The 15,080-nt window shown below is 47.7% G+C and overlaps 1 protein-coding gene across 1 annotated transcript in view; it reads left to right on the forward strand.

The window, feature by feature from the left end:
• The window catches only part of LOC126108839 (uncharacterized), a 220,226-nt gene that overhangs the window by 35,836 nt on the left and 169,310 nt on the right, over positions 1–15,080 (forward strand). The window contains exon 4 of the mRNA XM_049914202.1: positions 11,054–11,290. Coding sequence (XP_049770159.1) covers positions 11,054–11,290 — 237 coding nt within the window. The remainder of the gene's footprint in view (positions 1–11,053; positions 11,291–15,080) is intronic.

The following is a 15,080-nucleotide window of genomic DNA, read 5'->3' on the forward strand; positions in this document are numbered from 1 at the left end:
TAATCACTTCAGTTTCAGTACTCTGTTGCCATTAGTAGCTGTTGAAGAAGTATTAAGTTTCATCTGTAGCTGAAGAAGTAGCTCCGTACACAAGTCGGCTGTTAATGCCTAAGTAATAGCACATATCTCTCGGCAATGCAGCCTTACTGGGCAGTGAAACATACTTCTGTTTTAGAAAATTATGCTGAGCGTTGTCGGCATCAGCGAACACGGTTATTTTCTTTAGCGTTGCACAAAACATTTTTCGTGCATTTCTGTCCGTGGCGATAATACACCAAACTCGGTAACGTGAAAATTAGTGATGATAACGCAGTAATAAATTTATCGGAGTCAAAGTGAGTTATGTGAAAGTATGTCAGCCATTTCAGTTTTAAGAATTCTGCTTTAGGTTTGCAGTCTGCTTTCTCTTTTATCGGAGAGGTGCACAACCTCACACTTTCAGTAATATTATATTCCAAGATGTGAGAAGAGGAGAACATTTAAATGATAGCTTCTTCAGCTCAAGTACATAGTATACGACCAAAATCGTCACTACTGCCAGTCAGTAGCTGCAGCTGACAGTTTCTTCACCCAAGCACTCAGTAGCTGTGCCAATTTGCAACCAAATTATTTTTACCAACCTAACATAGACCGAAGCTACACTGTGTAACACTTTGCCTCCACACTTCTCCTCTTTTCAGAAAACCTCTTCATACAGCAACGCGCGTGACATGCAGTACTACTGTGATACTGCTTTGATATGAAGTTGAACAGGATGTATACATCCTGGGAAATCTGGGGAAAATCCAGATATTTTTTAATTCCAATAATTTTCCATTGTTTTAGTATCCAGCTAATTTTTTGTAATTTTGACTGGTGAGAACTGATAGTCTAACAAAGAATTTTACTTTTGCCCACTACTGCAGAATAATATTGCAGCAATAAAACAAAAACACTAGAATAACACCAAAATAAAACTTTAGTTGAAAAGAGAATTTGACATTTACAGTGACAAAACACAGTGCACACACTAGTGTCTGCCGACAGTGAAATGTTTCAACGGCTTTAGGGTGAAGACTGTGTAATACACTCCTGGAAATTGAAATAAGAACACCGTGAATTCATTGTCCCAGGAAGGGGAAACTTTATTGACACATTCCTGGGGTCAGATACATCACATGATCACACTGACAGAACCACAGGCACGTAGACACAGGCAACAGAGCATGCACAATGTCGGCACTAGTACAGTGTATATCCACCTTTCGCAGCAATGCAGGCTGCTATTCTCCCATGGAGACGATCGTAGAGATGCTGGATGTAGTCCTGTGGAACGGCTTGCCATGCCATTTCCACCTGGCGCCTCAGTTGGACCAGCGTTCGTGCTGGACGTGCAGACCGCGTGAGACGGCGTTTCATCCAGTCCCAAACATGCTCAATGGGGGACAGATCCGGAGATCTTGCTGGCCAGGGTAGCTGACTTACACCTTCTAGAGCACGTTGGGTGGCACGGGATACGTGCGGACGTGCATTGTCCTGTTGGAACAGCAAGTTCCCTTGCCGGTCTAGGAATGGTAGAACGATGGGTTCGATGACGGTTTGGATGTACCGTGCACTATTCAGTGTCCCCTCGACGATCACCAGTGGTGTACGGCCAGTGTAGGAGATCGCTCCCCACACCACAATGCCGGGTGTTGGCCCTGTGTGCCTCGGTCGTATGCAGTCCCGATTGTGGCGCTCACCTGCACGGCGCCAAACACGTATACGACCATCATTGGCACCGAGGCAGAAGCGACTCTCATCGCTGAAGACGACACGTCTCCATTCGTCCCTCCATTCACGCCTGTCGCGACACCACTGGAGGCGGGCTGCACGATGTTGGGGCGTGAGCGGAAGACGGCCTAACGGTGTGCGGGACCGTAGCCCAGCTTCGTGGAGACGGTTGCGAATGGTCCTCGCCGATACCCCAGGAGCAACAGTGTCCCTAATTTGCTGGGAAGTGGCGGTGCGGTCCGCTACGGCACTGCGTAGGATCCTACGGTCTCGTCGTGCATCCGTGCGTCGCTGCGGTCCGGTCCCAGGTCGACGGGCACGTGCACCTTCCGCCGACCACTGGCGACAACATCGATGTACTGTGGAGACCTCACGCCCCACGTGTTGAGCAATTCGGCGGTACGTCCACCCGGCCTCCCGCATGCCCACTATACGCCCTCGCTCAAAGTCCGTCAACTGCACATACGGTTCACGTCCACGCTGTCGCGGCATGCTACCAGTGTTAAAGACTGCGATGGAGCTCCGTATGCCACGGCAAACTGGCTGACACTGACGGCGGCGGTGCACAAATGCTGCGCAGCTAGCGCCATTCGACGGCCAACACCGCGGTTCCTGGTGTGTCCGCTGTGCCGTGTGTGTGATCATTGCTTGTACAGCCCTCTCGCAGTGTCCGGAGCAAGTATGGTGGGTCTGACACACCGGTGTCAATGTGTTCTTTTTTCCATTTCCAGGAGTGTACATTGTAACAACAAACTGCTTTTGATGAGTGTGACATCACAACTGTTCACATTTACAAGAACTCGCAGGAAAATATTGCGAATGGTGGTTTGAGAAGTGTTACTTTCAAAGTAAATTTCCTATTACGCAAGATGAATTATGTTACATGTGAGAATGTGCAATGATTTTTTTAAATTGCAGAGCATTTGACTCTCATTTAAAACTTAACGCTTCGAGGGCCAGCCAGTTAGGAAAATTTTGGGCCTAGAAGACCAACCAGTTACGCCATAATTTAAAATTTTACTGGCACATTTGTATTTGATATATCTTTAAGGGTGTTGTTGTTGTTGTTGTTGTTGTGGTCTTCAGTCCTGAGACTGGTTTGATGCAGCTCTCCGTGCTACTCTATCCTGTGCAAGCTTCTTCATCTCCCAGTACCTACTGCAGCCTACATCCTTCTGAATCTGCTTAGTGTATTCATCTCTTGGTCTCCCTCTACGATTTTTACCCTCCACGCTACCCTCCAATACTAAATTGGTGATCACTTGATGCCTCAGAACATGTCCCACCAACCGATACCTTCTTCTGATCAAGTTGTGCCACAAACTTCTCTTCTCCCCAATCCTATTCAATACCTCCTCATTAGTTAGGTGATCTACCCACCTTATCTTCAGCATTCTTCTGTAGCACCACATTTCGAAAGCTTCTATTCTCTTCTTGTCCAAACTAGTTATCATCCATGTTTCACTTCCATACATGGCTACACTCCATACAAATACTTTCAGAAACGACTTCCTGACACTTAAATCTATACTCGATGTTAACAAATTCCTCTTCTTGAGAAACGCTTTCCTTGCCATTGCCAGTCTACATTTTATATCCTCTCTACTTCGACCATCATCAGTTATTTTACTCCCTAAATAGCAAAACTGCTTTACTACTTTAAGTGTCTCATTTCCTAATCTAATTCCCTCAGCATCACCCGACTTAATTTGACTACATTCCATTATCCTCGTTTTGCTTTTGTTGATGTTCATCTTATACCCTCCTTTCAAGACACTGTCCATTCCGTTCAACTGCTCTTCCAAGTCCTTTGCTGTCTCTGACAGAATTACAATGTCATCGGCGAACCTCAAAGTTTTTACTTCTTCTCCATGAATTTTAATACCTACTCCAAATTTTTCTTTTGTTTCCTTTACTGCTTGCTCAAGTGCTTAAAAAGACAAAGTGTCAAGGTCAGTTTTTCGTATTTTTTAGTTGTTTCATAGATTACAAATAATGCAGTTAAGGTGATGAAAAGTGTACTTATCCTTTAAAAAAATGTAAGGTGAGTTTGTAAGCAGTTTCACATGTAATTAACTTTTCTATGGAAAAGCTGAAGTGATCGATGGAATCCATCAAATGTGCAGTGGGCAACAGTGAAATTTATAATTGTGCTTGTCAGGAATCCTGCCTAAACAGACCCTCAGAAAACACCAGCAAAAAATTTTTGATAACTAGTGTTACATGTGAAAGCATAGCTTTTCTTGTAGCTTTATTGTACGTATATTAATTGAAACCATTAACATTTCCTGTTTGTGTGTTCGTGCTACTTGGCGACTACATCACGTGCCCTGTGCAATGTGTACTGTCATTGACTTGAGAGATCACACCTACATTATCTACGAACGGCTGACAAAAGTGCACCGTAAACTCAGTTTCAGTGTTTCGGAAGCCACCGTGCTGAATTTGGTGGTATTTGTGCTTATACTTATGTAATTCGAAAATATGCATTCTAAACACTGCCCCACTGCAAAGATACTTCCAAAATGTATTGATTTTTGCTGAGTTTCATTTCCTAAAGATTTGGGAACTTCTGTGCCAGTGTATAATACCTTTACCATTCAAAGGACTGATAATTTCTCTCAGGGAAAGTACATTGTCACTTAACATGGAGGAAATGTGCTTTACCTGGGGTACCAGGGAGAAAGCTGGTAATAATGTTTTACTTGTCGATGTGCACATCCTGTTGAAGTAACTGTGGCACTGTCTGATGAATACGAAAGTATTGTTTCATTAATTTAGTAAGAGAATGTGCTAGATTCGCGAAGAAATGGTTCTTAAGACAAAAACTCTGTTCAGGTGAGGTGGTCGCATTGAGACTTCCTACACCAGCCCCCCCCCCCAACTCTTTTGTGGATACGTGCGTGGCGAGCACGGGGCCCCGAGCTATTGCAGCCTTCTTTTTCTCCAAGGCTGCATTTCCTTCCCTTCCCCTCCTTTCCCCTCCTTGCTCCTTCCCACTCGCCCTCTCTTCTCCCTCTCTCGGTGTCCTTGCTTATGTTGGCCCCCACTATCCTCCTGGTTCTGTTGGTTTTACAATTTGGCCTTGTTGCGTTATCACCTCCTCCTTTTGTCTTTCCCTGGTCCCCCTCTCGGGTTTGACGTCCATTACAAAATTTCTCCTCCGTTGTGTGAGCCATTTGGGGAAGAGCACCTTACCTAGTGTCTCCGACGTGCGCCCTCCTAGTACATTCCACCTCTTCTTTCACGTCGTCGTCCGATGCTAGGGTGCGTGGCCAGCACGGTAGCCAGCCCGTGTGGTGGGGTCGCTATGTACCCTTTTGGTTGAGCCCCCTGAACACACAGGGATCACACCTCTGATACCTGAGCTGTGACCTCCTCACACATGCCTCGGAGTGGTTGCTCGTCTTCCCGGAGCATCGGAACTCCCAGCAATGGCCGCCGTGCCAGACGGCCCTCGCTGTGGCTGGGTGGCGCCCGTGAGGAGAGCCCCTGGTCGGAGTGGGTGGTATCGGGGTGGACGCTATGCACATAAAACGCATACGGGTCCAGAACTCTGGCCATTCTACTGCTGCTGTCTCTCTGCGTGGAACTGATTCTTCGAGTGCTGCTCCTCTTGCCCCTTCGACCTTCCCTTCCGTGGCTACCCCCTGGGAAGAGGGTCGGGCCCGTCGTCTAGGGGCAAAACCTTTCCCACATTATCTAGTTTGTGCCAGGACTGATGGAGATACTTTCACCAATACCAAACCTTTATTCTTTGTGCAACACATTGAAGACAAGTTTGACGAAGTGGACTCCCCGAGCGAGATGCGGTCTGGTTCGTTGCTGATAAAAACTGCTTCGGCTGCCCAGTCTGCGGCCCTTCGTGCCTGTACCCATCTTGGCACAATTCCTGTGTCCATTACCCCCCACCAGTCTCTAAATATGGTACAAGGTGTGATTTTTCACAGGGACCTCATCCTTAAAACTCATGAGGAACTTCGGGATAATCTCGGACGGCGGGGTGTTCACTTTGTTCGGCGTGTTCAGAAGGGTCCTGAGGACTATTGCATTGATACTGGTGCCTGTATCCTGGCCTTTGAAGGGGATACCCTCCCTGAGAAAGTAAAGATTACGGTCTATCGATGTGATGTGAAGCCGTACATCCCACCTCCTATGAGGTGTTTTAAGTGCTTGCGTTTTGGGCATACGTCTTCCCACTGTTCACAGGCCCCTCTCTGTGGTGACTGTGGACGTCCACTCCATGGGGGAGTCCCTGTGTTCCCCCTCCTGTGTGTGTAAATTGTCATGGTAGTCATTCTCGACGTTCACCAGATTGCCCAGTATAAAAGAAGGAAAAGAAGATACTGGAGTAGAAGTCCCTCAATCGTTTAGCCTACACACAGCCTTGTAAGAAGTATACACGTCTTCACCCTGTGTCCATGTCATCTAGTTACGCTTTGGTTACATCTTCACCCCTTCCTCTCCCTTCCTTACCCCCATCCCGGATCCCTCTCCTCCCCCCCTCCCGTGCAGCTCCCACACCTTCTCGTTGGGCGCTGCTCCCCCTCCCCAGCCAGAGAAGTGTCCCACTCCTTCGGCGTCTGCCGGTCCAGGGCGCCTCTCCCGGGATGCCCCTTCCCGGCACCTTCCAGGCCGAAGATCTGCTGCCGCGCGACGACCGCGTGAGACGCGGTCAGTCGGCCCCAGGTCGCCCGGTCTCTTTCTGTTCCTGATCTTGCTGCAGCTGGCTCCTTTATGCCACACAGCCCTCCTCGATCTCAGCCTGAAAAGAAGAAGAAACGTAAGTCCCGGGACAAAGAGCCTCTGGTGTCACCGGAGGTCCCATCCCCGGCTTCACAACCGGATTCTGACCTGTCGTTCACGGATGTCGCCCCCTCCTTGTCGGTGACGGGTGGGGATCTGGCAGTATGACTGGCTTTGGCGTGTTCAGCCCTCATTTAAACCATCGTTCTGTGGTTCTCCAGTGGAATTATAATGGATACTATCGTCACCTTCCGGAATTGAAATCCCTTCTTTCGTCCTACTCTGCAGCTTGTGTGGTTCTCCAGGAATCTCAATTTACTGATGCTCACTCACCGACCCTCCATGGGTTCCGTGTTTTCTTTCGAAATCGGGTCGGACCCCTGCGGGCTTCTGGTGGCGTTTGTACGTTGGTCCCTACAGACATTGCTAGCACGTGGATTCCTCTCCAAACTACATTGGAAGCGGTTGCTGTTAGGGTCCACCTGGACTCTGAGGTCGCGGTTTGCAATCTTTATCTCCCTCCTGACAGGACTCTTACACCTGCTGCCTTAACTGCCCTTCATCAGCAACTTCCTCCTCCCTTTCTCCTCCTTGGGGATTTTAATGCTCATCATCCTTTGTGGGGCAGTGCCTTTCCATCTAGACGAGGTCTTCTTATAGACCAGTTTATTGCAGACCACGACTTGTGCCTTCTTAATGATGGCTCCCCTACTCATTTCAGTGCCGGTCACGGTACCTTTTCTGCCATCGATCTTTCTCTTTCTTCTCCCTCTCTCCTCCCTTCATTACACTGTTCGCCACACGACCTTTGTGATAGCGACCATTTCCCGTCGATTCTCTCTCTCCCTTCCCGCTCCCCGATGGACAGGTTACCTCGTCGGTCTTTCCGACGCGCTGTTTGGCCTCTATACACTGCACGGGCCGTGTTTTCTCCCTCTTTGTCGGGTTGTATTGATGACGTCCTACGTGACATGTCTGACGCGATCGTTCGCGCTGCTAGCCTTGCTGTCCCGCGGTCGTCTGGACCATTTCGTCGCCGGCAAGTCCCGTGGTGGAGTACGGCTATTTCCATTGCCATCCGTGATCGCCGTCGAGCTTTGCAACACTTTAAGAGGCACCCGTCCGTAGCCAGCCTTACTACCTTTAAACGCCTCCGTGCTAAAGCCCGTTATTTAATCAAACAGGGTAAGCGGATATGTTTGGAACGATTCATTTCTTCCCTCGGTTCTACTGTCCCTCTGTCACGGGTATGGGCTACACTTCGTTCTCTCCAAGGTTGCCATCGGCAGTCCACCCTGCCAGGCCTTCAACTCCCAGATGGCATTTGTACAGACCCGTTAGTTCTCGCAGAACATCTTGCGATCCATTTTGCAGTGGCGTCAGCGTCAGTCTCTTATCCAGCTGCTTTCCTTCATCAAAAACAGCTGGCTGAAGCTTCTACCTTATGTTTCACCCCTTGTGAGTCAGAATCTTACAACGAACCTTTTACTGAATGGGAATTTCTTTCTGCTCTATCTTCTTCTCATGATACGGCCCCTGGCCCAGATTCCATTCATAACCAACTGCTTCAACGTCTCAGTGCTCCACAACGGCAATATCTTCTTCGGGTGTTTAACCGTATCTGGCTCCAGGGTGACTTCCCTTCTCAGTGGAGGGATAGCGTTGTGGTTCCTGTCCTTAAGCCTGGTAAGAACCCCCTACCTGTTGACAGCTATTGGCCAATTAGTTTGACCGATGTTGTTTGTAAGTTACTTGAACGGATGGTAGCCCATCGGCTCAATTGGGTCCTCGAGTCTCGGGATCTATTGTCGCCTTACCAGTGTGGCTTTCGAGAGAGACGGTCTTCCATCGATCATTTACTTCGCTCGGAATCCGCAGTTCGGCAGGCTTTTTCCCAGCGCCGCCATTTGGTTGCAGTGTTTTTTGACCTTCGCAAGGCCTATGACACGACCTGGCGCCATCACATCTTACTTACCCTTCATCAGTGGGGTCTTCGGGGCCCACTCCCGATTTTTATCCACCAGTTCCTGTTCTGTCGGTCATTCAGGGTTCGAGTTGGTACTGCTTTAAGTTCTCCACGGACCCAGGAGTCGGGCATCCCACAGGGTTCTGTCTCGAGTGTCCTTCTTTTCCTCATTGCTATCGACGGACTTGTGGCCTTTGTCGGTCCTTTGGTCGCCCCTGCCCTGTATGTGGATGATTTCTGCATTTGGGTTAGTTCCTCTTCGATGGCATCTGCAGAACGGCAGCTCCAGGGAGCTATATGGCGTGCGTCTACATGGACCCACTCCCACGGGTTTCAATTCTCTCCTTTAAAATCGCGAGTGGTCCACTTCTGTCGCCGTACTACGATCCACCCTGATCCAGAGCTCTATCTCGCTGCCCAACGATTGCCTGTGGTCCCACAGTTTCGTTTCCTGGGTCTTCTTTTTGACAACAAGCTCACTTGGCTGCCCCATATCAGACTCCTGAAGGTAGGATATTTCCGTAAACTCAATGTCCTTCGCTTCCTTGCCCACTCCTCTTGGGGTGCGGACCGTTCCGTCGTCCTCCGTCTTTATCGTGCTCTAGTTCTGTCTCGCTTGGACTATGGTTGTCAAGTTTATGGTTCAGCTGCTCCTTCCACACTGCACGTGCTGGATCCAGTCCACCATCGTGGTATCCGTTTAGCCACCGGTGCCTTCCCTACTAGCCCTGTTGATAGTCTCCTGGTTGAAGCTGGGATTCCCCCCCCTCCCCCGTTTCTGTTCGGCGGTCTTAGCTTCTGGTGTCTTATGCACTCACTATCCGTTCCTCTCCCACTCATCCTTCCTATTCTATCCTGTTCCAAGACCCTGGACGTCGCCCACCCGACTCGCGCCCTTGGGCGGGTTTACCAGTTGGGCTGCGCCTTGCGTCTCTTTGCCATGATTTTCAGCTTCCTTCTTTGTCCTGTCTTCCTTGCTCCCTCCCCTCCACCCCTCCTTGGTTAGTTCCTCGGCCTCGAATTCGGATGGATCTCCGCCGAGATCCGAAAGATTCCGTCCCCCCGGTGGTGTTCCGTTCCTTTTTTCGCCAAATTTTATGGGAGTTTCGGGACGCTGTTGTTTTTTACACTGACGGCTCTAAATCTGCTGATCATGTGGGGTATGCCTTCACGTCCTCTGTGGGAACGGAAAATCATCTGCTGCCACCTACATGTGGGGTGTTTACTGCGGAATTGATGGCAATTTCCCAGGCCCTTACCTTTATTAAACAGTCCCAACACAACCGCGTTTTGTTATGTACGGACCCGACGAGTGGCCTTCCGGCTATTGACCGGTGTTTTTCGCGCCATCCCTCGGTCTCTGTCATCCGTGACCATCTCGCTGATATTCACCGTGCTGCTTGTTCCGTTGACTTCCTTTGGGTCCCTGGCCGTGTGGGTATCCCGGGTAATGAGCTCGCTGATCGTTTGGCTGGGGGAGCAGTCACTTATCCCCCGTTTTCTGTAACCCCTCCTGCAGCGGATTTTCTGCTTCACATCAAATCCCACTTCGCACAGTCGTGGGCCACTTCTTGGGAGGCTACTCCCCTGTCTAATAAACTTCGTGCGATTAAGGTGACACCGGGCCCATTGCGTTCTTCCTTTCGCCCCTCCCGAAGGGACTCGACCACACTGTGTCGTCTCCGCATTGGCCATACCAGGCTGACCCACGGTTTTCTTTTGCGTGATGAGCCACCCCCACTATGTGGTTGTGGAGCCTTCCAGTCGGTAGCCCACATTTTGGTTGAATGCGCCCTTCTTTTGGCTCTGCGTGCTAAGTATAGGCTCCCCAACACTTTACCTTTGATGTTGGCTGACGATTCCTGGATGGTCTGTCTGGTTCTCGGTTTCCTCCGGGAAAGTGGTTTTTATTCTCAGTTTTAAGGTTTTTAATCTGTCTCTGGTGTTGAGGCAGGGCGGAGAGTGTTTGGGTGTCTCCCACTGTAAGCAGTGTTCGGAGATTCCCGATTCACCTCCCTGACCGAAATCCTCTTTTCTTCCCCTTTTACTCTGTTTTTACCTCGTTTTTTGTTGTTGTTGTTGTTGTTGGTTTTTTTTTTTTTTTTTTTTTTTTTTTTTTTTTTTTTTTTTTTTTTTTTTTAAAGGATTGGTTAGTCTCCTTTTTCCCATACGTACTTCTACATTCTAGCGGTTGCACCTTTTAAGTCACAGGTGGTCTTGCCTATGCTGCTTCAGCGTAGCGTTGGGTTCGTTCTCTTGCTGACTTCCCTCATTTTGTTTTTACCATTGGCAACACGACTGCCCTTTACGTTTTTAGCCTTTTCCCTTTTATTGTTCTGACTTTCCTGAGATGTCACACTAGCGTAATGGACCACATTTGAAACAAGGGACTGATGACCTTGCTGTTTGGTCCCTTAAACCCCACACAACCAACCAACCAACCCAACCCCACCCCAAAACATGAAACTAAATAGCGGCTTTTTTTAAAAGAGTGTAAGTTGGTACATAGGAACTGAATGTAGATGTATTGGTATTTTCTGCGTAAGTGTGAGCTATAACACGGAGCCACGGGTGGAATCGTGATTGCAGTGGTTCGCCCCGCCTCGGTCGACCGCCGCTGAACCGGCCGCAGAAGCAGGCGGCACTGAGACCCGCACCCACGTCGGCGTCCGCTCCGTCGTCGGCACGTCGCCCGCGACCCGTGTACAACACGGAGCTGGCCAAGCAGGTGATGCGGGAGCTGAGTTCGAAGCGGGTGGGCACGACCGAGGGCACCGCGCGCAAGTCTCACTTGCACCACTACGCCTGCTTCTACTGCCATCGCTGGTGAGTGGGCGGGCTGCACACTTTGTGGATCGCTTATCGGGTACCTGTGCACTGATCAAAATTACTGAACAGTCGACACCTGTCGCGTGGCGCTACAGTGTCGCCACGTCGCCTGCCGTTCGGTTAAAGGTCACACACAAACGCAGAGGTTTATTTCACAAGTTTTGAAATGCTCTTTGTGTAATGTGGAGCAGTGTTTGATGTGGCTGTCTTCGGGTACAGTGTGTAATGGATCTGGGAAATGTGTTATTTTTTTTACCAAATTTGTCGATACCAAATTGTAAATGTTTTCTTATATTTTTTGTCAGAATTTATTATAATTTGCCTTATTATATGTTAATTTACTTATATTTTTGAGAGTGAAAGCATATTGATTACTATTAGTAAATGTATTGAAGAATAGCAAAGAGACTGATTACAAGTGGAAGCTTGTGTGTTGTGTAAAACATCTTTGACGCTGGAGTCGTCTTTGACTATAGTCAGTCGGCAGTTAACTCTTGGTGTGTGTTGACGGAAGAAGAATGTGAAGGTCGCCGTCATAAATGATTTTGAATTATGTTACTATTTTTTTTATATAAACTATAAGAAGAAACTACATTTGAAGAAATGGTATTTGAAACACCAAAATGAGGCAAACACGTTGAACCAGGTCATTTCTGCAGCCGACAAAGATGCATTGTGGAATCGTACTTAGACAACTGAAGCCAAGACTAATATCGCCTTGTAAACTTCTAACGGAAAAGGTACTGTCACGAAATATGGCAAATTTAAGTAAATAAAAAATAGTGAGCATATTTCAACTTCTGTGTATCAGCCGGGATACCATATTTCAAGTGGGAATGCGATATTTTCTGACTGCAGCCGATTTTACGTGCCCGATGACGTGTCTTGTAGCCCTGAATGTACATTCGTTCCTAACCTAACCACAATCTACATCTCCAGCTATACTCTGCATATCCCCGTGAAGTGAGTGGCAGAGGGTATGTCCCATTGTACCAATTATTAAGGTTTCTTCCCATTCCATTCACGTACAGAGTGTGGGAAGAATGGTTGTTTGAATGCCTCTGAGAATGCTGTAATTATTCTAATCGTATCCTCGTGATCCCTCTGTGAGGGGTACGTAGGGGGGTTTTAGTATATCCCTGAAATCGTCATTTAGAGCCAGTTCTTGAAACTTTTGTTAGTAGACTTTCTCAGGGTAGTTTACGTCTGACTTAAAGCGTCTTCCTCCGGTATGCCTGTGACCCTCTCCCACTGACCAAACGAGCCTGTGGTGCTCTCTGTATACATTCAATATCTCCTGTTAGATCTGTTCGGTAAGGGTCCCACACACTCGTGCAATATTCTAGAACTGGTTGAGTGAATGATTTGTAAGCAGTCTCCTTTGTAGACTGATGTACATTCCCCAGTATTCTAACAATAAACCAAAGTCTACCACCTACTTTACCGACAATTGAGCCTGTGTGACCATCTTTTTCTCATCCCTACAAAGTGTTAGACCCTAATATTTGTACAAGATGGCTGATTCCAACAGGGATTCATTGATGTTATAGTCATAGGATACTATGTTTCTTCATTTTTTTGGAGTGCACGGTATTATGTTTCCAAACATTTAAAGCAATTTGCCAATCATTGCACCACTTCCAAATCTTATCAAGATCTGACTGAATATTTATGCACCAGATGCTGAGTCACAGATACGTACAACAAAAAGATTTTCATACCCGAAGCTTTCAGCCAATGGCCTTTGTCAACACAAACACACACACACACACACACACACACACACACACACACACACACACACACACACATGGCTGCAGTCTCAGGCAACTGAAACCGCACTGCCAGCAGCAGTACCAGTGTGTGATGGGAGTGGCAACTGGGTGGGGGAAAGGAGGAGGCTGGAGCGGGGAAGGGGAGAGATAGTATGGTGGGGATGGCGGACAGTGAAGTGCGGACAGGGGAGAGGTGTGGGGGGGAGGGGGAGGTAGCAGAAATAGGGAGAAAGAAATAAAATTAAATAAATACAAAAAATATTTATTTTATTTATATTTTTTATTTCTCTCTCTCTCTCTCTCTCTCTCTCTCTCTCTCTCTCTCTCTCTCTCTCTGTTTTCCTTCCTATCTGCGACTCGGCATCTCCACTATATGGTAAGTAGCAACTTTCCTTCTCATAACATTGTTACATTCCATCTTGGATTTTCCCTTGTTTGAATATATATGCAGCTTCTTTCAGACAGTACTTTATTACAGATAACTGCATTTTCTGTGAAAACTCTGAGGTTAGTATTAATATTGTCTGCAAGGTCATTAATACACAATAGGAACAGCAAGGTCCCCAACACACTTCCCTGTGGCACACCCAAAGTTACTTCTACATATGATGATGACAACTCTCCGTCCAATATTACATGTTGCATCCTCCCTGCCAAAAAGTCCTTAATCCCGTCATTTATTTCTCTTGGTACCACACGTGATCATACTTTTGACAATAAGCTTAGGTGTGGTAGAGAGCCAGTGCTTTTTGGAAATCAAGAAACACTGCATCTACCTGGTTGCCTCAGTCCAAAGCTTTCAGTATGCCATGTGAGAAAAGTGAGAGTTGGGTTTCACACGACCGATGTTTCCAGAATCCGTTTTGGTTGGCACGGAGGAGGTCAGTCTCGTGATGTGCAATGTATCTGAGAAAACGGCAGTCGACAACCTGTGACAGAGCTTTTAATCACACTCATTTTGTTCACGGTGATTAAAGCTGAACTCTGCGAGCAAATGTGAGATGTAAAACTTTCAGTTTCAGCACTAAAAGATAACTGTAACGTCTTGCCTGGGGGTAGAGCACTTGCCTGCGATAGGCAAAGGTCCCGAGTTCGAGTCTCGGTCGGGCACACAGTTTTAATCTGCCAGGAAGTTTCATATCAGCGCACACTCCGCTGCAGAGTGAAAATCTCATTCTGGAAACGTCCCCCAGGCTGTGGCTAAGCCATGTCTCCGCAATATCCTTTCTTTCAGGAGTGCTAGTTCTGCAAGATTCGCAGGAGAGCTTCTGTAAAGTTTGGAAGGTAGGAGACGACGTATTGGCAGAAGTAAAGCTGTGAGTACCGGGCGTGAGTCGTGCTTCGGTAGCTCAGTTGGTAGAGCACTTGCCCGCGAAAGGCAAAGGTCCCGAGTTCGAGTCTTGGTCGGGCACACAGTTTTAATCTGCCAGGAAGTTTCATATCAGCGCACACTCCGTTGCAGAGTGAAAATCTCATTCTGGAAACATCCCCCAGGCTGTGGCTAAGCCATGTCTCCGCAATATCCTTTCTTTCAGGAGTGCTAGTTCTGCAAGGTTCGCAGGAGAGCTTCTGTAAAGTTTGGAAGGTAGGAGACGAGATGCTGGCAGATGTAAAGCTGTGAGGACGGGGTGTGAGTTGCGCTTGGGTAGCTCAGTTGGTAGAGCACTTGCCCGTGAAAGGCAAAGGTCCCGAGTTCGAGTCTTGGTCCGGCATAAAGTTTTAATCTGCCAGGAAGTTGCAGTTTGTTTATTGCCATACACGTTTCGCTTTCTTTATTCGTGCTGATGCTTCACAAATAAAAGAAGCGAAATGCTTTATGGCAATAAACTGCCTTCAGTTACTTCCATGGACAGAACTCATCTCCACGAACCCAGAAAATTATTTAAGAGAGTGTCGAAGAATAAGAAATGCATAGAATGTGGTTGTAGCTCGCTCCTAGAGATCCAAATGATGAAGCAGTCTACTTCCCCATATGATACATCAACAATTTGGTTCATAAAACCAAAATTTAA

Source organism: Schistocerca cancellata, chromosome 11, assembly GCF_023864275.1.
Source record: "Schistocerca cancellata isolate TAMUIC-IGC-003103 chromosome 11, iqSchCanc2.1, whole genome shotgun sequence".
Classification (NCBI taxonomy): Eukaryota; Metazoa; Arthropoda; class Insecta; order Orthoptera; family Acrididae; genus Schistocerca; species Schistocerca cancellata.